Consider the following 25,790-nt stretch of genomic DNA (forward strand, 5'->3'; position numbering starts at 1 on the left):
AAAATCAGCAAATACAGCCCATCCATTTCTCTCTAATTTAACATCAAGTTTTGTGAGACTGTAACCTGATACCTGACTATTGCTCATATTGTTGGTACGCTATATTTGGGTTATGCAAAAACATTTCCCATGTTTTCTTATATGAGCACTGTAATAGTTAAAGGGAGTCTATCACTTCCTCCAAACATATTCCACTGCATGTGATGGGGCCAGTTTATACTGAAAAAAACACCTGACAGGCTCCCATTAAGATATAATGGAGATTGTTGGAGCATGTGCAGTAGGGCAGAACTACCTGTAGTAAGTTATAGGGTAATATTTTGTTTAATCTACGGCTCTATACATTAGAACCCAGATGTGACAATATAGTCATTACCTTTGTACATTCTGTTTTACATGTTATGCAAATGTCATAGTACAGTATATACAATATGGTATTCTCTGTTATATTGGTTAATATTTGTTTTTTTTTGTATTTGAAGTGTTTATATAAAACTAACATTATTACTTATTATTATTATTATTATTATTATTATTATTATTATTATTATTATTATTATTATTATTGCACACTTTTTAATATAATATACAATTTTTTCCAGAGCCTCATCTGCATACACCAATGGAATCTCCAGTGCAGATTTTTCGAGAGGAGGAAGCTGACCCAAAGAGAATTCCAATGGGTACTACATGCTCCCCAGGTTGCATACCTGTTTGCACCTCCATCTGCTATCCCAACTCCAGTTTGTTGGTTGGTTGGGGCGACTATGAGAACGTCAGTGACTACACAGTGTCACCAACACATGAGAGCAACCATACCACTATTTCTCCTACAATTTCTGTCATCATTACAGCTGTCTACTCCATGGTCTTTGTTGTTGGCTTGGTGGGCAATGCTTTGGTTATGTTTGTCATTATACGGTAAGTGAACTTTTGACTACTTTCAATAAAACAGATTTTGGTGTAGTTGTTTAATATATGGGAAAAATGATTAATAAACAATGTAAATATTACTGACTAGTTACTACCACACGATTGTAGTCGCTCTTTACAGTCTCTCATATGAGAGTAATATTACTGGTTGGATACATGTACAATTAATATTCTAACATTGTGTTACAGACAAGTCATGTACAGTAAAGCTCAAGGATGACTCGTAATTCTTGGAACTTTCTAAAACTACACACATATTGTAATATGCTGATTTTTTGCATGAATTACAGCACCAGCCATGTGGATGAAATTTTAATAAATCTCATGTACACACTAAGGAGATTTTCTATATGGAAATTAACCTTTCATGTAGATTTATAAATCCACTACATAACAATTTCTGCTGAGGATTTTCACTACAGATTTTCAATGTAGAGGGGTAAAATCTGCAGCAAATACAGACTTAGAATTTTGCACTACCCTTACACCTACCCTTACCGTCCTGGTAATATTCACAGTTTTCACCATATGCAAAAGAATCTCCAGACAGCACTGGGGCGGTCCCCCTGCCCTCAGACAACACTGGGGGCATTCCCTGTGCTGCCTGCAGACTTTCCAGGGACGCCCTCCATCTTCTTCTTGCAACCGGCTATTCTCTGCATCTTCACTCAAAAGCGGCGACTGCACATGTGCAGCAGCCATTTTCCTGTGGCTGAACGGACAATTGTGTAAGAGGCCACAGGAAAATGCCTGCAGGCAGAACATGGGATGCCCCCAGTGCTGTTTGAGTGCAGGGGGACCAGTGCTGTCTGGAGATTCATTTGCATATGGTGAAAACCGTGAATAGTAGACTCCTACTGTTCTTTTACAAATAATGAAATAATTTTGTATATAAAACCAGTTGGTATTGGTTGTGATGGAGAATGTAAAATATTCAATTTTGGTAGGAGGAACTGTACTTCTCTTGTGGATTTTATCCAACGGGACATGGATGTGGCGTACAAAATTTCTTGCAATTTGGATTCAAAAGTTGTTACGTATTGGTTTATCTTTATCTACAGTCTGATGGAAAAACATAGATTATAATAAGATAGTGGTAATATAGCTTGTAATACCAAATAACAACCTGATCTGTCCTTCAGTAAATCTCTAGCTATCCTGAACTTTGTAAAACTAGGTGCACTCTGAAATGAACTTTGTCATATTTTGTGATCCACCAAGTATTAGGAATTGACATCATATTACTAGTTTATTGTTGCTTATTGGACATGTTTGATGAAGAACAAGTGTTATAAGAATATAATCAAGCAGATTATGATGAACCTTTTTACCTTTAAAATCTTATCATGTGTAAGGGCAGGTTCACCCCTGTTCCCAGTCTCCGCTTTAGCCTATCTGGTGGGTTTCCATCTTCTGCCCCGATAAACTGGACAGGAGACGGAAACCAAGCATTCAGTTTTCAAATCCATTCACTTTGAATGGGTTTGCAAAGTGATCGCCCGTGTGCGTCTTCTGCCTGTCCGCGGTGAAACCAGTTTTTTTTAACCGGACACAAAGTTCTGCATGTCTGACTTTGTGTCTGGCTAAAAAAAACAAAAAAACAGTTTTGCCGCCCTAATTACCACAGTTTATAGTTAATAGTTTTTCTAAAGAAATTTTTTTTGTGTGTGACTTTTCTATTACAGTGGGTGGTTCATTTTGGCCTATGGGTTTATATGTACAGTAATATCTCCCTATGTTATAAAAATGAATTTCTGTCTGTCTGTCTGTCTGTCTGTCTGTCTATCTGTCTGTCTGTCTGTCTGTCTGTGCTCTAATGCGAACCAAACGACTGGACCGATCTTCACCAAATTTGGTACAGAGATACTTCAGATACCCGGAAAGGTTTAAGACGAGACTCCAACTCGCTCGGACGTACCGTTGCTGAGATACAGCATTCCAAACACAGTGCCCCCCTCCCCCTAGCCAATACAAACCTTCAAGACTTTCACTCATATTCCAACTGCAATACACACGGTCACTCCACATGCACAATACAACACTGATATCCAAACTGAGATACACGCATCAGAGGATTAGATACACAGATCAGCACACAGTATCACACGCCAGAGGATTAGATACACGCATCTGCACACAGTCCCACAAACCAGAGGATTAAATACGCACTTCTGCACACAGTTCCACACACTGAAGGATTTGATACGTACATCTGCACACGGTTCCACATACCGAAGTATTAGATACAGGCGTCTACACACAGTTCCACACTCCAGAGGATTAGATATGCGCGTCTGCACACATTTGTACACGCCATAGGATTAGATACACGCGTCTTCACACAGTACCACATGCCTTAGGATTAGAAACACGCGTCTACACACAGTTCCACACTCCAGAGGATTAGATACGCGCGTCTGCACACAGTTGTACACGCCATAGGATTAGATACACGCGTCTTCACACAGTACCACATGCAGTAGGATTAGATAGGTGCGTCTACACACAGTTCCACACACCGAAGGATTAGATACGCGCCTCTTCACACAATACCACACAGGGGAAGATTAGATACGTGTGTGTGCACACAGTACCACACTTTGGAGGATTAGATACATGCCTCTGCACACAGTACCACAAGCTAGAGAATTAGATACGCGTCTCAGCACACAGTACCACATGGGGGAGGATTAGATACAGGCGTCTACACACAGTTCCACACTCCAGAGGATTAGATACGCGCGTCTGCACACATTTGTACACGCCATAGGATTAGATACACACATCTGCACAGAGTACCACATGCCTTAGGATTAGATACAGGCGTCTACACACAGTTCCACACTCCAGAGGATTAGATACGCGCGTCTGCACACAGTTGTACACGCCATAGGATTAGATACATTCGTCTTCACACAGTACCACATGCAGTAGGATTAGATAGGTGCGTCTACACACAGTTCCACACGCCGAAGGATTAGATACGCACCTCTTCACACAATACCACACAGGGGAAGATTAGATACGTGTGTGTGCACACAGTACCACACTTTGGAGGATTAGATACAGGCCTCTGCACACAGTACCACAAGCCAGAGAATTAGATACGCATCTCAGCACACAGTACCACATGGGGGAGGATTAGATACGCGCATCTACACACAGTACCACATGCGATAGGATTATATACGCGCGTCTGCACACAGTACCACATGCTGGGGGATTAGATACATGCGTCTACACACAGTTCCACACACTGTAAGATTAGATACGCACCTCTTCACACAATACCACACAGGGGAGGATTAGATACACGTGTCTTCACACAGTTGTACACGCCATAGGATTAGATACACGCGTCTTCACACAGTACCACATGCAGTAGGATTAGATACGCGCGTCTACACACAGTTCCACACGCCGAAGGATTAGATACGCGCCTCTTCACACAATACCACACAGGGGAAGATTAGATATGTGTGTGTGCACACAGTACCACACTTTGGAGGATTAGATACATGCCTCTGCACACAGTACCACAAGCCAGAGAATTAGATATGCGTCTCAGCACACAGTACCACATGGGGGAGGATTAGATACACGCGTCTGCACACAGTACCACATGCCGTAGAATTAGATACGCGCATCTACACACAGTTCCACACTCCAGAGGATTAGATACGCGCATCTGCACACAGTTGTACACGCCATAGGATTAGATACACATGTCTGCACAGAGTACCACATGCCTTAGGATTAGATACACACGTCTACACACAGTTCCACACTCCAGAGGATTAGATACGCGCGTCTGCACACAGTTGTACACGCCATAGAATTAGATACACGCGTCTGCACACAGTACCACATGCAGTAGGATTAGATACGCGCCTCTTCACACAGTACCACACTTTGGAGGATTAGATACATGCCTCCGCACACAGTACCACAAGCCAGAGAATTAGATACGCGTCTCAGCACACAGTATCACACGGGGGAGGATTAGATACGCGCGTCTACACACAGTACCACATGCCGGGGGATTGGACACGCGCGTCTACACACAGTTCCACACGCCGTAGGATTAGACACGCACCTCTTCACACAATACCACACAGGGGAGGATTAGATACGTTCATCTGAACACAGTACCGCACAGGGGAGGATTAGATACAGGCCTCTGCATACAGTACCACATGCCAGAGAATTAGATACGCGTCTCAGCACACAGTTCCACATGGGGGAGGATTAGATATGCGCATCTGCACACAGTACCACACGCCAGAGTCATTAGATACGCGCGTCTGCACACAGTTTCACTTACTGGAGGATTAGATACGCGCCTCTTCACACAATATCACATGGGGAGGATTAGATATGTGCATCTGCACAAAGTACCACACCAACAAGGATTAGACACTTGCATCTAAACACAGTACTACACGGGGAAGGATTAGATACAGCTTTACTCCAGGTATCCATAACAACTGATCACAGGTTTTTCACTGACATCCAAAATGAGATACACATAATCACATGACGCTTATGGACATACACACAAACAACATACAAAATACACCAGTGCAAAATTGGACAATTCTTATGGGGCCAGTACACAAACATAAATTGTAATATACCCGTGCGAAGCCGGGTCCTCCCTCTAGTAAATAATAAATATCATAACAACTTCAGCATCTTATTCACCATCTTACATTGTTCACCTTCTATTTGTGTACATATTACATCACCTGTATATGGCCATATAGAATTTATTAACTTGATAAATACTATGCCATAATAATGACAGTACTACACATGTGGTTTGGTGCCCATGGCATACCCATCTTTCTACAGCTTTCGTTCAGTGTCTATGGACCCAGTTCAGGGACAGAGGTTTATTTGTTAGAAAAGATAGGCATTGCTTTTTACATTTATGTAGTAGAACACAGGACTTTTGTATGAATGTAGTTTTGTTATGGTGATACATTCCCTGTAACCACAAAACCACACGCTGAGACTAAACCTTTGACTAGTCATCCCTTTTATTACCATCTCATTTCGTACATACTCTTGAAGCTCCATGGAGACTATTCACTTACTATCCAATAAATGTTTTATGGCTACGCAGAATAAACTTTCCTTTACTTCAAATCAATATCTAGGATACATTCACTACTTCACAGAAATGCAGTAACTATATTGGAAATATCATATAACCTCCGTATGATGCCAGCTATAATAAACTGTATCAATTTATGGGCCAGAGACTCAACACTGTCCTACCAATTGGAGTTGTCCCCTCTTTTCTTTCATGGAAAACACACAGATGGATGTATGTCTGACCAGAATTGCATATGCCCCTTAATATACAATTATTAGAGATGAGCGAACACTAAAATGTTCGAGGTTCGAAATTCGATTCGAACAGCCGCTCACTGTTCGAGTGTTCGAATGGGTTTCGAACCCCATTATAGTCTATGGGGAACATAAACTCGTTAAGGGGGAAACCCAAATTCGTGTCTGGAGGGTCACCAAGTCCACTATGACACCCCAGGAAATGATACCAACACCCTGGAATGACACTGGGACAGCAGGGGAAGCATGTCTGGGGGCATAAAAGTCACTTTATTTCATGGAAATCCCTGTCAGTTTGCGATTTTCGCAAGCTAACTTTTCCCCATAGAAATGCATTGGCCAGTGCTGATTGGCCAGAGTACGGAACTCGACCAATCAGCGCTGGCTCTGCTGGAGGAGGCGGAGTCTAAGATCGCTCCACACCAGTCTCCATTCAGGTCCGACCTTAGACTCCGCCTCCTCCGGCAGAGCCAGCGCTGATTGGCCGAAGGCTGGCCAATGCATTCCTATACGAATGCAGAGACTTAGCAGTGCTGAGTCAGTTTTGCTCAACTACACATCTGATGCACACTCGGCACTGCTACATCAGATGTAGCAATCTGATGTAGCAGAGCCGAGGGTGCACTAGAACCCCTGTGCAAACTCAGTTCACGCTAATAGAATGCATTGGCCAGCGCTGATTGGCCAATGCATTCTATTAGCCCGATGAAGTAGAGCTGAATGTGTGTGCTAAGCACACACATTCAGCTCTACTTCATCGGGCTAATAGAATGCATTGGCCAGCGCTGATTGGCCAGAGTACGGAACTCGACCAATCAGCGCTGGCTCTGCTGGAGGAGGCGGAGTCTAAGATCGCTCCACACCAGTCTCCATTCAGGTCCGACCTTAGACTCCGCCTCCTCCGGCAGAGCCAGCGCTGATTGGCCGAAGGCTGGCCAATACATTCCTATACGAATGCAGAGACTTAGCAGTGCTGAGTCAGTTTTGCTCAACTACACATCTGATGCACACTCGGCACTGCTACATCAGATGTAGCAATCTGATGTAGCAGAGCCGAGGGTGCACTAGAACCCCTGTGCAAACTCAGTTCACGCTAATAGAATGCATTGGCCAGCGCTGATTGGCCAATGCATTCTATTAGCCCGATGAAGTAGAGCTGAATGTGTGTGCTAAGCACACACATTCAGCACTGCTTCATCACGACAATACAATGCATTAGCCAGTGCTGATTGGCCAGAGTACGGAATTCGGCCAATCAGCGCTGGCTCTGCTGGAGGAGGCGGAGTCTAAGGTCGGACCTGAATGGAGACTGGTGTGGAGCGATCTTAGACTCCGCCTCCTCCAGCAGAGCCAGCGCTGATTGGTCGAGTTCCGTACTCTGGCCAATCAGCGCTGGCCAATGCATTCTATTAGCCCGATGAAGTAGAGCTGAATGTGTGTGCTTAGCACACACATTCAGCTCTACTTCATCGGGCTAATAGAATGCATTGGCCAATCAGCGCTGGCCAATGCATTCTATTAGCTTGATGAAGCAGAGTGTGCACAAGGGTTCAAGCGCACCCTCGGCTCTGATGTAGCAGAGCCGAGGCTGCACAAGGGTTCAAGCGCACCCTCGGCTCTGCTACATCAGAGCCGAGGGTGCGCTTGAACCCTTGTGCACACTCTGCTTCATCAAGCTAATAGAATGCATTGGCCAGCGCTGATTGGCCAATGCATTCTATTAGCCCGATGAAGTAGAGCTGAATGTGTGTGCTAAGCACACACATTCAGCACTGCTTCATCAAGCCAATACAATGCATTAGCCAGTGCTGATTGGCCAGAGTACGGAATTCGGCCAATCAGCGCTGGCTCTGATGGAGGAGGCGGAGTCTAAGGTCGGACCTGAATGGAGACTGGTGTGGAGCGCTCTTAGACTCCGCCTCCTCCAGCAGAGCCAGCGCTGATTGGTCGAGTTCCGTACTCTGGCCAATCAGCGCTGGCCAATGCATCCCTATGGGAAAAAGTTCATCTCACAAAAATCACAATTACACACACGATAGAGCCCCAAAAAGTTATTTTTAATAACATTCCCCCCTAAATAAAGGTTATCCCTAGCTATCCCTGCCTGTACAGCTATCCCTGTCTCATAGTCACAAAGTTCACATTCTCATATGACCCGGATTTGAAATCCACTATTCGTCTAAAATGGAGGTCACCTGATTTCGGCAGCCAATGACTTTTTCCAATTTTTTTCAATGCCCCCGGTGTCGTAGTTCCTGTCCCACCTCCCCTGCGCTGTTATTGGTGCAAAAAAGGCGCCAGGGAAGGTGGGAGGGGAATCGAATTTTGGCGCACTTTACCACGCGGTGTTCGATTCGATTCGAACATGGCGAACACCCTGATATCCGATCGAACATGTGTTCGATAGAACACTGTTCGCTCATCTCTAACAATTATCTAAATGCTTAGTCTTTCATCTCTCCATTAAAATCTTTACCTATGGCCATCTGTACACTGTTATGGTACCAGGAGTCTAAAGTATTTTGACACTTATGTATTGTAATTTGGAGCCTAAACATTGTATGCATGCCACTTGGACGTTCCCAGCAGTTGTAAAATGCAATGTATGGGAAGTCCACCTATATTTACTAGTAGACTCCAAATATTAGGTAAAGGTAAAGAGACTCATTCAATATATGTGTATGTGAACCGATGTGAAAATCAATTATCTCTACAGCTATCAATGTCTGAAGACTAGGAGACATTAAACAAGGCCCCTAATATATGGGTTGAGTAACCGCACGTATTGAGACTTGATCGATAATACAGCATGTTGATCGGCATTTGCATTATGTGGGCAGTCCATCCCGATTTACACAGGGAGATGTGCTGCCAACCAGCGAGCATTTTTATTTCCTCTTAAATCAAAGGTTTAGATGACAAACCTGCATTTCCTTGTTTATCAGCTGATTCTGGACACATTCACTTCGGACTAGGATCAGTTGAAAAGCCGTTCCTGAAAACCAAATATAAGACCTCTAGAAATAAAATATCATGATCCCAGGATCGATTGAACTAACCTTTGATTTGAGATTGCCTTTCATTGGCTCCAAAAAGATGAGCTGTACGAGCAAAGCAATGGCATGTTGTTGGCTAACATTCTAGGCCTCGGCTGTAAGGCTGCTGAATCCTGGATCTATCTGTACAAACTGTGTTATTGCTTCAAGAGTTTGACTGTCCGGTTAATAAAATTGGCATAAATGGGAACCATTAATGTTTTTGTAGTTGGCTTTATATTACTTAACTTCCATGGCAATTGTGCCGGTTGGCGATAAATGTAATCCACGTAAACAAGCAAACTAAAGAGCAAATGATTCCATATTATAGTTTAGAATGTGTATACCAATGCAGACCCAAAAATTTGGAAAACCTAGGCTATTTCAATTCCAATGACATACAGTAAAATAATGAGCTTCACCAGGATTGAATAAATGACTCATCGATTTTTCTACGTACCAACTCCAATCTTGCTCCAAATTCCGACTCCACCCAAAATTAGGCTTGATTCTTGACTCCAATGCCAGGACTCTGATTCCAATTCCACAGCCCAAATCAAATATATTCTGCATCTAATTATGGACATATCTCCAAACATAACCTTACACATAAGTTTTCATTAGGATGCCTTTATTACAGTGGTTTACTTGGATGCCTTAATCCATTGACTGGCCATAGATATGGACTCGTGGGACGAGGATGCAATATTGCCACTTTATAAATCATTGATGTGACCCCATCTGGAGTATGCAGGTTTTTTTGGGCACCATTTCATAGAAAGGATATCTTAGAGTTGGAAAAGGTTCAAAGGAAGGCCAAAAAAAACCTAATAAAGGGCATGAAGAACCTCAGCTATGAGGAGAGATTAAAGAAATTAAATCTGCTTAGACTAGAGAAGAGGCTTTAATGGGAAGTATGATAAATCTATATAAATATATAACTGGCCCATACAAAAAATATGGGGAAAAGTTGTTTCCTGTAAAATCCCCTATCCTGATGTCTGGAGAAAAAAAGTTTTAAGCTCAAGATCCAACAAGGATTCTTCACTGTGAGGACTGTGAATCTGTGGAATAGCCTACCCAGGAGCTGGTCACAGCTGATAGCTTCAAGAAAGGATTAGATGCTTTTTTAGAGAAAAATAGCATTGATGTTTATGGAAATACATAAAATTTCATAGACATAACTGGTTGAACTTGATGGACATATGTCTTTTTCCAACCACACTATGTAATTACTATGAAAGTTGTGTTTATGTAAATACCTGTCAGCAATAGATTTGTCAACGCTCATCTTTATGAAACGGAATAAAAAAACATTTCCCAATAGTGATCTGACACGTCAGGCTAGTTCATTACAGTTTACTCTTCTCTATTGCCAGTAGGCATCTTTTGAGCTTAAATTTTATAGTTCACTTTTTTAGCCATATTTTGGTGACATAATTTGCCTGAAGGTTTGGACATATTATACATCAGGTCTCAAGAGCTGTTCTCTGAAAGCTGGAAGCCAAGACTGTTATACTGTCAGGAAAGCAATGACTGCTGGTAGCCATGGATGTGATGGAGACTATAGATTAAGCAATTAAACGGCAAAATGGGCAGCCTGTTAACTCCTTGTGTTAATGTACAATTTAGTTTACTTTATGAAACATTGATTGATGGCCTCTTTGACAAAGTTATAGTGTGTCTTTAATTAAGTAAAATGGAAGCTTATGTAATTTACATGCTCCCTGGTGTAAACAGCTATATACTTTAACAACAAGAACTCCAATATATTCTCTAATATAAAGATTGAGAGTCTACAGTAGTTGATACCTTTTTAATTTTTAAATGATGACAGATTGAAAGCTTTCGAGACTACTAAGTCTCTTCATCAAGCATGGTGTGACACAATTTCTGAAGGCATGCATATTTATATACAAAAAGGGGCACAGGAATCAAGTGTTCGGCGTGACAGGTGATTGAAAGCAGTATACACACAGATAATTAATCTTTTGCTGATACATTTAATTTTTAGACAGGAGCCATCTAGAGTGGGTGGGGCTTAAAAAAACGGGCAAGCTCAACAATATTGTAAGGGAATTGTTAGAGGAGCAAGTCCCCAGTAGTTGCTGGGAACCCTGGGAAGTGGGGGGGGGGAGCACGACAAGATAGTGAGCCCTAAACTGAACCCACCACTGACCCTACCTGCTTGCCTCACTGCTTTAGGCAGCAGAGAACAACTGGTCGACATGTCCTTCCTAGATATATGTGATAACACGGAATACAGACAAGACAAACAACACAGAAGAGGAGTCAGCAAGCCAAGGGTCAAAGCCAGAGAGACAAAGCAGTACAAAGTTGTAATCCAAAGAGTAGTCGCAAGGGAAGCCAAGGGTCAGAGGTCAGTAATACAATAGTTGCCGAAAGAGGCGCTTAACAGGGACAAGCACAGAGTCATAATAGCCAGCAAACCTGTGTGGGATGATGGCCTGTATATATGAAGCCCAGGACCTGCCCCTGACTTGATTGGTAGACAGGCTGTCAATAACACAGGCAAGGCTAGAATTAACTATTTGATGAACACAGGGAAACAAGGTGCAGGAGATGGATGTGGTGGAAATTCAATTACAGATGTTAGACAATAGAGCAGTGTTCACACCGTGCAATGAAAAACACTAAATAAAGAATCAAATCAAGCATGCCTCCGATGTTGCAGCATGCGAGCGGTGGGTGGCGCAGAGACCCGAACAGGCAGAGATGTTACAGATATTTTGTATTTCGTAATCTATTGTAGACAGGACAGAAGGAGAATGACACGCTGCCATCCTGAGACACGGAGCGCTACTTTCTATATTTTTTTTTGTTTTATTTGACAAAATACTGTAGGAGCGAGGGAAAGGAAGAGTTGTAGAAAGACATTTTCTTTTTAGCTTTTCATGCATTTTCTTTGTTTTGTGTTCCTGTTCCTTTAAATCCAAATATGTTCAGTTCTCATTTATTACAAAGTGTCCTATGAAGAGGCAAAAAGATAAATAGTATACATAATAGCCTGATATAAAAGTGTACTCTAGGACTGTAATATTTATTCTTTTATTGCTTTGTTCTTTTTGTATCTACTATACATTGTTACAGCATATAAAGCAATGTTTTATATTATGTGGTAGTAATAAAGTGTTAATACTAAACACAAATATTTTTAGTGCAACAACTTATAGTTCTCTTTGAACATTAGATATTTGAAAGTCTCTAAAAGAATTGTCTATTTTATTCATTGACCACATTCACTTACTAATAGCCTATTACATAGTCCTGTACTGAAATATTAATAGAGTTGTTCATCATTTTAATTAAATTTCAATGCTCTTTATATTTTCTCTCAATAGTTACACCAAAATGAAGACGGCGACGAACATCTATATCTTTAATCTGGCGTTGGCTGACGCTCTTGTGACAACCACGATGCCTTTTCAAAGCACTGAATTTTTAATGAACTCCTGGCCATTTGGAGACATTTTGTGTAAAATAGTTATATCTATTGACTACTACAACATGTTCACTAGTATTTTCACTTTGACCATGATGAGTGTTGACAGATATATTGCTGTGTGTCATCCTGTAAAAGCACTCGATTTCCGTACACCTTTAAAAGCAAAATTTATAAATGTCTGTATCTGGATGCTTTCTTCTTCTGTTGGAATATCCGCCATTGTACTTGGAGGCACCAAAATGAGTGATGGTGAGTTGGTTTTCTGTACATCTACCAACTATATGTTTTTGTGAACATGCAGTTTACATGTATAGACTAAAACTACAAATTTATTTTTTACTATTTATTTGTATTTAATTTTTATTATTTTTGTGTAGACAAAGTAAGTTTTCCATCTATCCATTTTGCTTATCAATAGGTTTACTAATTTTTAGATGGAAAATCTCTATCTTTGAGCAATGTAACAAAGCTATACTAGGTGTGAAAGCTTTTACTTGAGGCTAAAGTCTATTTTTGGGTGCAAGGGCATAACTATTGTAAAGGTAGAAGCTTCTGGATTCCACTGCAAAATCTATTCCAGGGATTCCACCTGGGACATTTTATGGGGCACTGGTGACTAGAGATGAGCGAACAGCGTTCGATTGAGTACATGTTCGATCGGATATCAGGCTGTTCGAGATGTTCGATTCGAGTCGAATACAAGGTGACAAACTCACTAAAAATTTTATTCCCCTTCCACCTTCCCTGGCACTTTTTTGCACCAATAACTGCGCAGGGGAGGTGGGACAGGAACTATGACAATTGAGGCATTGAAAAAAAATTGGAAAAAGTAATTGGCTGGTTAATTCAGGTGACCTATGTGACTGTGAGACAGGGATAGATGTACAGGCAGGGTTAGCTAGGGATTACCTTCATTTAGGTGGGAATGTTACTCAAACAGCTCTTTGGGGCTCTTTCTGGTCGGGATCCCTGCCAGCTTGCGATATGCTTTTTCCCATGTTTAGCGCATCTCTGATGCAGCAGAGCTGAGTGTGCAGCAGGGTTCAGTGCACACTCAGGCCTGCTTCATCTCCGGTGTAGCAGTGCTAAGCACACGGCCAGCACTCCTACATCTTGGCATAGGAATGCATTGACCAGCGTTGATTGGACGAATGCCATACAGAGTACAGCATTCGGCCAATCAATGTTGGTTCTCCCGGAGGAGGCGGAGTCTAAGATTGGTCCACAGCAGCCTCCATTCTGGTCCAATATTAGACTCCGCCTTCTCACAGATGAGCCTCCGGCAGAACCAGTGTTGATTGGCCGAATGCTGTACTTTGTATGGCATTCGGCCAATCAACGCTGGTCAATGCATTCCTAAGGGAAAAAGTCAGCTCCTGCATATCACAAGCTGACAGGGATCCCTACGTAATACAGTGACTTGGGGTTGTTAGATGCCTCCAGACATGCTTCCCCTGCTGTCCCAGTTGCATTCCAGGGTGTTGGCATCATTTCCTGGGCTGTCATAGTGGACTTGGTGACCCTCCTGAGTCGAATAGTGGTTTCCCTCTAAACGAGTATTTATTCCCCATAGACTATAATGGGGTTCGATGTTCAATCGAAGAGTCGAGTATTGAGCGGCTACTCAAATCGAACTTTGAACTTCGAACATTTCACTGTTCGCTCATCTCTACTGGTGACCTTTTTTGTGACAAAAAGGCTTTTGAGCCCACTAAGGTTTCAAAACATGAGAATGATTAAAACTTGTATTTCCTTAGATACACCCTTTGTATACCTCATAAAGTTAATAATTTACCTGTGTAGAGTACATTCAGTGGAAATACAGATACTCTACTTCCATTATAAGGTTTGATGTGACTGGAAAGTGCGTAAAACCATTAAAGTTAAGGCTAATGTTCTCTTCATGTCCCTAGACTTAAGGTGACTACATACATGTTGGTTAAAAGTTGGTTAATATGGTGAGTGATCCGCTAAAGCAGCCATATACACATTTTAGTTGGTATTGGAAATTATAGTTTTGTTGTTTTTAAGTTCAGTTACACTTTGTAAGTTACAGCCAATGTATTACTAAAAGTGAAGGGCATTACAGAAGGACCAAATATCTTTCTGATACAAGATATCTTAATATATAATTGTTCATGTATCAGTTGAAAACACAGCCAGTTTCATTCCAGATTATGGCCATGTATCATTGCTTGGATGAAACTATTTTTTGTTGCTATTTTCTACCATTTGTTATGGTTGAAATAATCCATTTTTATCTAATGTGTCTAATGTGTATGGTCCTTTAGTTTAAGACAATCATCACCTTCTACTTGGATTACAAGTAGATTTAGTTGTGGTTTATAGGTTTTATTATATTTTGTTTTTAAATATATATAGTACATTAATTTACAGTAGTTAAAGGGTACTGAGGATTTCATCAAATCTTAAAATGCATGCGGGGTCTTACTGGCCATCTGTTCTCTGGCTGCATTATCCATTCATACATGGGTGTCCTTTCACTTTTTCTGCTGCTATTAGCTCAATTATATCTTTAGCACACCTTGCCGTGGGTGTGTACAGAGCAGAGCAGTGCACCTCCATCCATTATTACTACTACTGGTTTCTTAACATATAAGTCTGTCAGATGTGACTAGAAAATAGCAAACAAATAGTTGAGAAAAGCCTATGTGAACATAACATACATCTAAGGACACTGGACTGTAAATGGAAAATAGCAACCAAAGACCTGAGAAAAGCCCAAGTGAACATAATATAGATCTAGGGACACACTGGACTCCAAATCCAGGTTATAATATAGCTCAGTGGTTAGCACTGTAGCCTTGCAGCGTTGGAGTCCTAGGTTCAAATCCTGCCAAGGGCAACATCTGCAAGGAGTTTGTATGTTCTCCCCGTGTTTGCGTGGGTTTCCTCCGGGTACTCCGGTTTCCTCCCACACACCAAAGACATACTGATAGGGAATGTAGATTGTGAGCTCTATATGGGACAGTGACTGACGATATCTGTAAAGCACTGTGGAATATGATGGCGCTATATAAGTAAGCAAAATAAATAAATAATAATAAATTACCCCTTACACAGAAAAAGAGAAATCTGTAAACAATTAGGTAATTGTTAGGTTAGTAACATGTTTGCTGGGCTTTGGCGTCATCCTCTGGCCACATGCTGTGGCACAGGAGACGTGTCCATCTGTGATTTCTTCTTTTGGGTTCTTCTTGCATTGTCTGAACACTGTCCTATTCCCTCACCTTGGTATTTGGTTTTCCACCACACCCATGTCCTTCACCTTCATTTCCCTCTGCTCCTCTAATAGTTACTTTTAGCCTTACCCTATGATTGACAGCCTATCTTCCTATCAAGTCCAGGGCAGGTTCTTCCTCCCTATTTATTCTTGGTTCACATTCACATTGGTGCTTATTTCCCCGTGCATGCTGGAGTTTATCTTGCTGTTTGCTACTTGTATTCTTATTCTTGACCTCTGGCTTACCCTTTGACTACTTTCTTGGATTTTGTTTCTGTACTGCATTGCTCTACTGTTACCAGACCCTTGGCTAGCTGACCTCCCTTTGTTTTTGTTTGTCTTGTCTTCGTTCTGTATTGTCACTTATAAAGGAAGGGCCTGACGATCAGTTGTCACGTATTACTTAGGATAGGAATGGCAAGCAGGAAAGGACAGCGGGGGGTTCAACTTAGGGCTCACTGTCTCTTGTGCCTGTCCCCCCAGGTTTCACAGCAGCTACTGGGGAATTGCTGTCCTAGCAATTCCCTTACACTGTTAGTCAGAAATATTTAGAAGTACATAAACTCTACTTACACTCACTGTGAGAAGCTAATAACTCTTCTTTGAGGAGGGAGCACAGAGTAGCATTCTGTGTGGTAGAAAGACATCCCTGTTCCCCTTCACTTCCTGTGTTCCATCCTGAGCCTGTTGGCTTCTAAAGAAGGACCTTCCCTACTAACAAGGAACATGCTATACTAGATAAGCCTAAGTTGTATTAAAAAATAAGATGATGCCACCATAAAACACGAAAATAAGGGGAAAAAAGAGATAGTTGAGGTAAAATCTTTTCAAGTGCAACCTTATACAAATATTTTCCAGCAAGTTAAAATATAGTGACTGCATATTTATACTCTATAACTTTTCTTAGTCTGTCATTTTTATGTATCTTTTCGGCAGATCTTTTATTGTAACCTAATAATACCCTTGCAGTAATGACTTTTAATATTCAGTAGAGAGGTTACGTTAAGTGCTGGAATTATATGTTGATAAAATCATATTTTTATCAAAGATTTTAGTGAAGCTTTTATTTTTACTAGTATTGATTTGGCAAAAATTGTCCTTTGATGGAGAAACTCTGTCCGCCATCGCATTTTATATCAAGACCTCCCATTGCTCAGATTAATTGGTGATCAAGTCATTACAAAATTGTTATTTAACACTGGGGTTTTATTCTTATAGCCTTTCTCTTGGTTTTATAAGCAGGTCATTGAGGCACCATGTCTGCGCTCACAGCTAAAGATAATCAGGCAATTGTTTGCTACATTTTAACTATGAATTTAAATGAAGTCAATCTTGTCCTCGGGGCCTCTTGGGAAGCTCTTTACTATTTTTTTTTACATCAAGATATTGATTTAGTTTTGTCTTCACTTAATTAGTTTTCTTCTTCCAGCTCCTTTATTGAGATACAATTTGCAGAGATCAATATGTGATAATTTATTGGTGTCAAAAAAGTTCTGAGCCTGCTAGTCTTTATTGGTATTTTGTAAGCCAGTGATTATTTTTTCACTTAAATACTTTCCTGGTTACAATATTGATTGTGTTCTTGGTGGTTGTGGGAAAATACATTTTTCTCTGTCCAATTCTAGAAAACGTTGACTATTCTGTAAAATTGTGTAATGCCTTGTGTTCGGGTTTCTGTTCAGGGAGTCCACTTGGGGACCCCTTCCCCAAATGGAAACCTATCCGCATAAAAAAGTGGTTACCTTAGGAAACCTGCCGACCCCATAGACTATAATGGGGTCCATGTGGTTTCCGCACGAAAAATGTGGAGAAAAAAGTGCTGCCTGCAGGACTTCATTCGAATAGTTGAATGGAATGACCGAACGCAGATGTGAGCCAGGCCTAAGAGTTAAATCCATAAAATTCACAAATTATATTATTTAAATAAATTAATGTCAGATTAGGAAATATTTCATGTTAATCCATGCAGTATTTAAAATGGAGAAATACTATAGTCTGCCAACAAATAAGCAAAGTCCTTTGGGGACATGAGAATGTACTATAGCCAAATAGCTTGAAATAACTATGAAATTAGCAGATGAGTTACTAGTTGTTTTTGAATATATACACTATATGGAATAGTTAATTTCGCTGATAACACAGATCTGTGAAGAATGCATGTAGGCTAAAGACAGCATGGTGGGTTCAAATCCTGCCAAAGATAAAATCTACAAGGAGTTTGTATGTTCTCCCTGTGTTTACATGAGTTTCCTACAAAGATGTGCTAATATGGAATGTAGGTTTTGAGCCCTGTATGGGACAGTGATTTACAATGTCTGTAAAGCTATGTGGAATATGATGGGGCTATATAAGTAAGCAAATAATAACTAAGGCCCCACATTGTGAAAATGCTGCATTTGATAATACCAACAAAGTGAATGAGATTTCATTAATCTCATCCACCCATTGGGGGGAGGCCTGCATTTCACAAATATATTACATTAATCATTAATAATATTATTACTAATTATTATTATAATAATCAATAATAATAACAATACCTAAATTATTTTAATTATATTTTAATAATTAATTACATAGTGTATTATTATAATTAATTATTGCTAATTATCAATTATTAAATACTCCTCTATTAAGGGGAATAAAAAAAGGTGAAAAAAAAAACAATGCAAAATCTCAATGACATGATATATACTATATGGAATAGTCGTTTTTGCTAAGTTTTCTTCACATGTCAAGGGGGAGTACATACTGTATATATTTATCAGCTATTGTGAATACTGTTCCCTATATTATAGATATAGATGATATCTGTCACTGTAATCCTAACTACGCTGATAATGAGGTGACTGCTGGAAAAAAAATGTAGCACAGATTAGGAAGTGTCAGCATGTATATAGTATTATGAAAGTTATGGCAGGGCAATAAGTGAATTTTTCATCAACTCGAATTTCACTGTTTTCTAAGCATTTATACCTGGTTAATAAATATAATATTAAATACTATTTTTGAACTACGTGTGACGTGTGGCCTTTCTCAAAAATGGCCAATGTGTGGAAATAATCATTTTTTGCTGCGGTAAAGTGGAAGCTTACTCAATGCATGTTTTAATTAGCAATTTCCAATCTTTTACAGCATGATACATATGGTATATTCATCATATTGGCAAAAAAATATATGCTTGACTGCGGCCAGGCTAAAACTTACCAACCAACCTATAATCTGCTTTAATCTTTAAAATGTAACACAAGAAAATGATTGTAAAATTTGACATTTGCAATGTATCAGTAGGTAACCACTTTAGCTTCTTTTTAGATTGTTAGACTAAACCATATGATTTCCTTAGTACTGCTGTTTGTATAAATGTGGACTGATTGAAATTGGTTGTTTTAATACCTAGAACTGATTTAACTCTCCTTAAGCCACAATTTTTCAGTTTGTTTTGAGTTAATGGGTTCATTTACCACGATCCATTTTCTACTGATTGCCGTTCTCTACTTGGCCTTATCACGACGTTCCTGATATTTGTATATATTCAATGTGAGAGGGAACCTTGAAAAGTTGCCTTATATTCTTACTACACACATGTCCTTGGCAGTGATAGTGGCCAGGATCGATTATTCGTAATAACTGTATTGTGTGTCGGAAGACGAGTAGTAACACTCAAATGCAAAGAATGTGTCCTAGAAGCTGTTGATGGGAGTTGTATACATGCTGTGTGCTCACATACATGAATTATTGCTTATTTTTTATTAGCAATGTTAATGTGAATATATATCAAATTGAATAAATTTGTTGAGTCTTTCACAACTTAAGGCGTAATTCCCATTTGATTTATTTTCGTTATTGTGCCGGGGGAGTGTGGTGAACATTTTGGTAATATACTTTACTAACCTATCAAACTTTCTTTTAATTGAAAACAGGCTGTAAAGTTCCTATTACTAAATCTCTAAGCATTCCCAGGTTGACCCTGTTAAAACATCCATACTCAATGCAGGATGCAGAACTGATGCATTGTATTATATGGTATCATAGTGTCCAGATGTTCCCTAGTAAGTAGGGTTGAGCGATCGGGAAAGATCGGATCCCAATTGGCGATCGAGCAAATTTCACGATCAGATGGAAAATGATCGGAAATCGGGTTTTAAAATCGATCCTGAAATCTCAAGATCGGCTCAACCCCACTGTATATATAATATACAATCAGTGTTGAGCGATCGGGAACGATCGGATCCCGATCGGTGATCGAGCAAATTTCACGATCGTGATTGGGATCGGGATTGGCTGAAAAGTGATTGGAAATCGGATTTCAAAATCGAACCTGAAATCTCAAGATGGCTTAACCCTACTAGTAAGTGCTCAGTTAGAGCCTGTTTTATAATAAAAAGGAACTTAGGATAATAAAGAATATTACAAAAATAGTCACCAAACACCCTCCCCCCCAACACAACAGTGCAAATAAAAAATGAAAAAGGAGTTTCACTTTAACTATCAATGATCTATTGATAGTAGATCAAATGTAACTAATATCGTAATGATACCCATAGATCAAAGGTAACATAGCACTCCAAAATTATTGGTGATCGGAAAGTAACTTGCTCCACTACATAAAATAATAAAGCTTACTGCACTTACTAAGGGTTAGCTGGGTTAAAGATGAGTTTTATTGAACAATGCAACCCATGTCACAGACCATCTTCACACCTCCTGTATAAAGTTAACCATCAGGCCGGGTTCAGATGGGGTTTTATGGTCAGGATTTTGACGCAAAATACGCATCAAAATCCTGCTGAAAAAAAACGTCTCCCATTGAAATCAATGGGAGCTGGTCATTTCCTTTTTCCGCAAGCAGGAGCAAACCAGCAAAAAGAAGCGAGCTGCCCTTTCTTCAAGCGGATTCCGTGGACATCCGCCTCGTGACACTCCCTCCCGACTAGTCCCATTCATTTGGGCCTAATCCAGAGCGGAATCCGTGACTGGATGCCGGTGCAGAGCATTTTTTGGTCCAGAAGCTGAGACGGCCTCCGCGTCAAATTCCTGACCATAAAACCCTGTGTGCACCTGGCCTAAGGGTGTCAAAAAATAAAAAATAACAGTCAAGACCAGATGACAAAAAACCAGTACAATACAACTAAGTGCAATTAAAAATACATAGTTTCATGTGTAGTGTCGAATAAAACAATGATCATATACAGTTACCTTGCCTAATGTGTCCATGGAGGGACTAGGTACAATAATTGGGTTATATACAAGCAAAGTATTTCATTCCTATCAGTAAATCCAAGTTGTCTTATTATAGTACACTATTAGGGCAAATGAAATACATCTGAACACTCATAGTCTGCTTCAGTATTGCTTTGCCTGTAAGTCACACCAAAATATTATCTTTTGCAAATCTCCTTAACCTGTATTTTCTTTCTTCTTACCTTTCTAGGTATCATAGAATGTGCCCTTCAATTTCCAACTCCTTACTGGTACTGGGACACAGTGATGAAAATCTGCGTCTTCATCTTTGCATTCATCATTCCTGTCTTTATCATAACTATCTGCTATACTTTGATGATTCTGCGGCTAAAAAGCGTTCGCCTACTGTCTGGGTCTCGAGAAAAAGACAGAAACCTCAGACGCATAACAAGACTTGTGCTGGTTGTTGTCGCTGTATTTATTATATGTTGGACCCCAATTCACATTTTTGTTTTGGTTGAAACCCTTGTAGACGTACCACAAGGCATTGTTGTAAGTTCCATCTATTATTTCTGCATTGCTTTGGGCTACACCAATAGCAGTTTAAATCCAATCTTGTATGCATTCCTGGACGAAAACTTCAAAAGATGTTTCAAAGACTTTTGCTTTCCTGCAAAACTAAGATTAGATCGGCAAGGAAACAGCAGAGTTGGGAACACTGTCCATGATCCAACCTACACGAGAGATGGTGAGCGGACGACCAAGCCGGTATGACTAGCAGTGGAGATGACTTCCTACACACCTCAAGGAGGTGGTGGAGCAAATGAACTGGGGTTAACTCAGATAACATCAGCGGTATGATTATTTATGACAGTTTACAATGACAGATTTTAGTAGACTTGTACCAGAACTTTCCTAGGAACCTGAGAAATCCATTGTCACATGCACACATCAGTAAGCAAGTGGTGTGTTACATTCACTCTAATATCAGTATTGAGTATACATATGATCTTATAGATTTGAGTAAATATATGTATATAGCTGTCGACTGTATAAGGATAATTCATTTAGTGTCTGTAATTTACCTAAAAGAAAAGTAAAATGACGTATTTCTTCTAAATATTGTAAATGCTGTAATGTGATATTTGATACCGGAGTGTTATTGCACATTGTGCTTCATATTCGTCCATGAGATGTACACTAAGCACTATGCGTAGTGTTTTGTTTGCTGCTTAAACATACTTGATTATGTATATTGTATATACACATAATTATATATCTTGTATTGTAAATGTTTACATCTGGCAAAATAAAATTTATTTATAAAATTAATGTTTTCCCGAACAGTTTTCATTCAACAAGTTATATCATGCAAACAGATTCTATGTCTAGATGATTATTATTATGGTTGATACAATTTTTTTAATAGTGGTTTTGCATTTGAAGATTATTTATAGCATTTTTGTAGTTTTATTCTATTATTTTCAAATAATATTTAGTGGAACCACAGATGGTTTACAGAATCCACTTTTGCAAATCTTTGCTTTTGACAAGAAATTGTAAACAAAGTCTGAATGCATAATTGTATCATCACTCAATTTAGGCAGGGTTCACAGTACCGTTGGATTCCGTTACGAAGGTTAAAAAAACCCAACAAAAAACGGACACCTATCATAACAGACATTAACTGTCACTAACTGATGCTTTCAAGTTTTCGTCTTCTGCCTGAGAAACTGGACAGGAGACGGAAATCAGCAGTCACTTCTCAAACCCATTCATTTGCAAAATGTGCGCCCATGAGCATTTTGTGGTCTCAGAAGCAAAATTGTTTTTTTTTTACCGGACACAAAGTTGGACATGCAGGAGACTGCAAAACGCTCATGGGCACTCACGGGCGGACACTGACTGCAGGGTTTCCGTCTCCTGTCGGCAGAAGACAGAAACCCACAAAGCGGAGACTGGGTGCAGGTGAGAACCTGCCCTTAGCATCAGTTGGTGTCAGTTAGCAAGTGTCCATTTTTTTTATATATGTTTAGTTTTTTTTGCTGTTTCTGCTTTCTGAGCATGCGCAGAAAATAAATGGACACAAAATAACAGACAGTAACTGATGGCTACCCGTTACTGTCCATTATAAGTCCGTTGCCCATAGACCTCAATGTGAAAAACGTAATGGAAACTTGCTGTTCGTTTTTTCAAATGGACAGAAAAGTCCTGCATGTGGGATTTTTTTTGTCTGCTTGAAAAAACGGACATGGGCGTAAACAGACATAAATGGACAATAATGGACACTAAAGGACACAAGATAAAATCCTATTGAAAAGAATGGAAATTTCAGATGGACCATTTACTGTCCGTTGCTAAAATCTTGTACGGACAATAGCCACGGACACTGCTGATGGAATCCAACGGTAGTGTGAACACACCCTTATAGTTTATATTTCTTCTGTTATATCTGGTGTATTATCATTATTATTATTGTTATTATTTCTCTGAGACTCAGATAATTATCCTCAGATCTCAGACTGACACACATTTCTTGGCTCTTTCAGTCTTAAGAGGGGTATTTTCTTCAGTCTAGTTGATCCAAGCCAGTGAGGGATCTAATTCAGTGTCTGTGCTGCGTCTCTGCTTCCTCACTCTCCAAAGACTAAGGAGAAAAAGACTCACGGTTTCGACCTTCATTACGGGTTCAACTGCACAGTCCATACTGAACTTTATTCCATACCCACAGATGTACAGCCAGCAAGTTATGATCCAAAACATGCAGCATACAACACAAATTCACTATGCACATTTTATAGTAGTCCTAGCTGGATGGTCACAAGGCTTGAGAAATTCCCCCACTCTTATTACATCTGTAAGGTCTTGGTCTAGTTATCACATGCTGCTGATGCTGTATTGGTTAATGGTTAATATTACTGTATGTAAACAATTTGCACATAATTTTTGGCCCATTTGCACATAATGTTTAGGACATCCTCTATACTTCATGTCCACAAGGGATTAAAGATCAGGAAATCCTCATTCACTATTGAAAGACAAATAATATTATATAACTATATGCCATTTATACATTTATATGCAAAGATGATATTTTTTTACCAAGTTCCAGATCTAGTTAAATTTCAGTCCTTCCAGCTATTTCAGTTCATGAGCTCACTCCAACATGTGACACCAGATGTGAATCAAAGATGTGTATATGAAATCCGACATGGAACATCTTCAATAGCAATGATAGACAAAGGGAAGTGGTGTATCTGAATGGTCAGCGATCAGCGGTGCCCTGTCTGAGACGTTTCATAAATAATAGGTTGATCTGTGGGAGAAAAACTATTTCTGAAAACTATTGTTCAATACAACCGTATTCTTCTAAATAAAATGATACCAAGTGAGAATGAACTAAGCACCCGACACTCCAACCTTCTTTGAGTCTAACAACACTTCGAGCATTGAATATCGTGTCCTACATCTTGAGAATGAATGACATTAAGAAGAATAAACTCTAGCAAAAAGTAATTGATGGTCTGATATTTAGAAAGGAAATTGTTGCTGAATTGTTGGATCATTGAATGGTTTGTTCAGTTTCCTGACAATAAAGCTTTATCGCTAAATAAAATCCTACTTTCAAAATTGAAATATTATTTCAGTGAATGGAAATATTGGGCTGAAAACCGTGGACGATCGGTCACAGAGAGTGAGGTAAAGTTCAATCTTCAATATCCAACTACATTATGTGTTACATTGATTTACACATTTATATCCAAATTGGGCAGATCATGGAACAAAAAACATTTCAAGTCTTCAATTGTGTTATTACATTGGCACAAAACAATACAGAATCTTTAATATTAACTCTTTCTGTTGTGTTCGAGGTGTTTATAAAATCTAGGACAGAAGATGCCAAGAGTCATCTATTGCTTACTGCAGTTGTAGTGAAAAAAAATAATATTCCATTTTCAATTAAAAAACATGAACATTAAACTACAAATCCTGCAATTTAACATGAACTATACAACAAAAACAGACAAAATAATCAGCCAATAACCATATATTACAACTTTTAGCAGGGCCCCTCTGGACAGGAACGCCGCAATTTGCCCACGGCGGAAACGCCACAGGAAAAATCCTGGAGTTTTACAGTATGGGCCAAGTGGATGGGATTCTAGCAAAACCCATGCTCACTTTGCGGTAAAAACTGGCGTGTGGACATGGCGTAATTTACACATGTCCGGTATTTAAATATAGCAGCCGCTCAGGAGCAGAGCGGTTGTTGTAGCCACTGGGTCTCTGGTGTATTATACTGCAGAGACCCAAGTGCTAATGCTCACGCACTGCCTGCACTGATCGCAACCATTAATACCCCCAGTGCCTTGCACAAGCACCACCATTTTGCCAGAACTGGTTCTGGTGGTGGTGTCCTCCTCTATGAAGTACCGGGACCCACCATCAGGGTCTCGGGAACTGCGGTTATGACTGCACTTTGTGCTTTCTTTGGGGTGTAATCTTCTACTAGTCTCTAGATTTCCACCTGTAGATGCTAACAATCTTTATTGTCCTATGTACCTAGACGGCT

The 25,790-nt window shown here is 39.9% G+C and overlaps 2 protein-coding genes across 2 annotated transcripts in view; both read left to right on the top strand.

The window, feature by feature from the left end:
• Window positions 1–25,790, top strand: part of LOC142200299 (transcription elongation factor A protein 1-like) — a 524,101-nt gene that overhangs the window by 454,697 nt on the left and 43,614 nt on the right. The gene's annotated exons all lie outside the window — the stretch shown is intronic.
• On the top strand, window positions 623–22,379 carry OPRK1 (opioid receptor kappa 1). The gene is made up of 3 exons (XM_075270549.1): window positions 623–921; window positions 12,686–13,038; window positions 21,468–22,379. The coding sequence occupies exons 1-3, from the start codon at window positions 623–625 to the stop codon at window positions 21,989–21,991; spliced, it is 1,176 nt and encodes a 391-aa protein (XP_075126650.1). The 3' UTR covers window positions 21,992–22,379.

The sequence above is a fragment of the Leptodactylus fuscus genome, chromosome 4 (assembly GCF_031893055.1).
Source record: "Leptodactylus fuscus isolate aLepFus1 chromosome 4, aLepFus1.hap2, whole genome shotgun sequence".
NCBI classification, from domain to species: Eukaryota; Metazoa; Chordata; class Amphibia; order Anura; family Leptodactylidae; genus Leptodactylus; species Leptodactylus fuscus.

Bases quoted from the DNA above. Each gene is read 5' to 3' on its own strand.
- OPRK1 (XM_075270549.1), top strand. From the start codon at position 623: ATGGAATCTCCAGTGCAGATTTTTCGAGAGGAGGAAGCTGACCCAAAG. The intron at 922-12,685 runs GTAAGTGAACTT...TTCTCTCAATAG, and splicing joins GTTATGTTTGTCATTATACG to TTACACCAAAATGAAGACGG. The intron at 13,039-21,467 runs GTGAGTTGGTTT...TTACCTTTCTAG, and splicing joins AGGCACCAAAATGAGTGATG to GTATCATAGAATGTGCCCTT.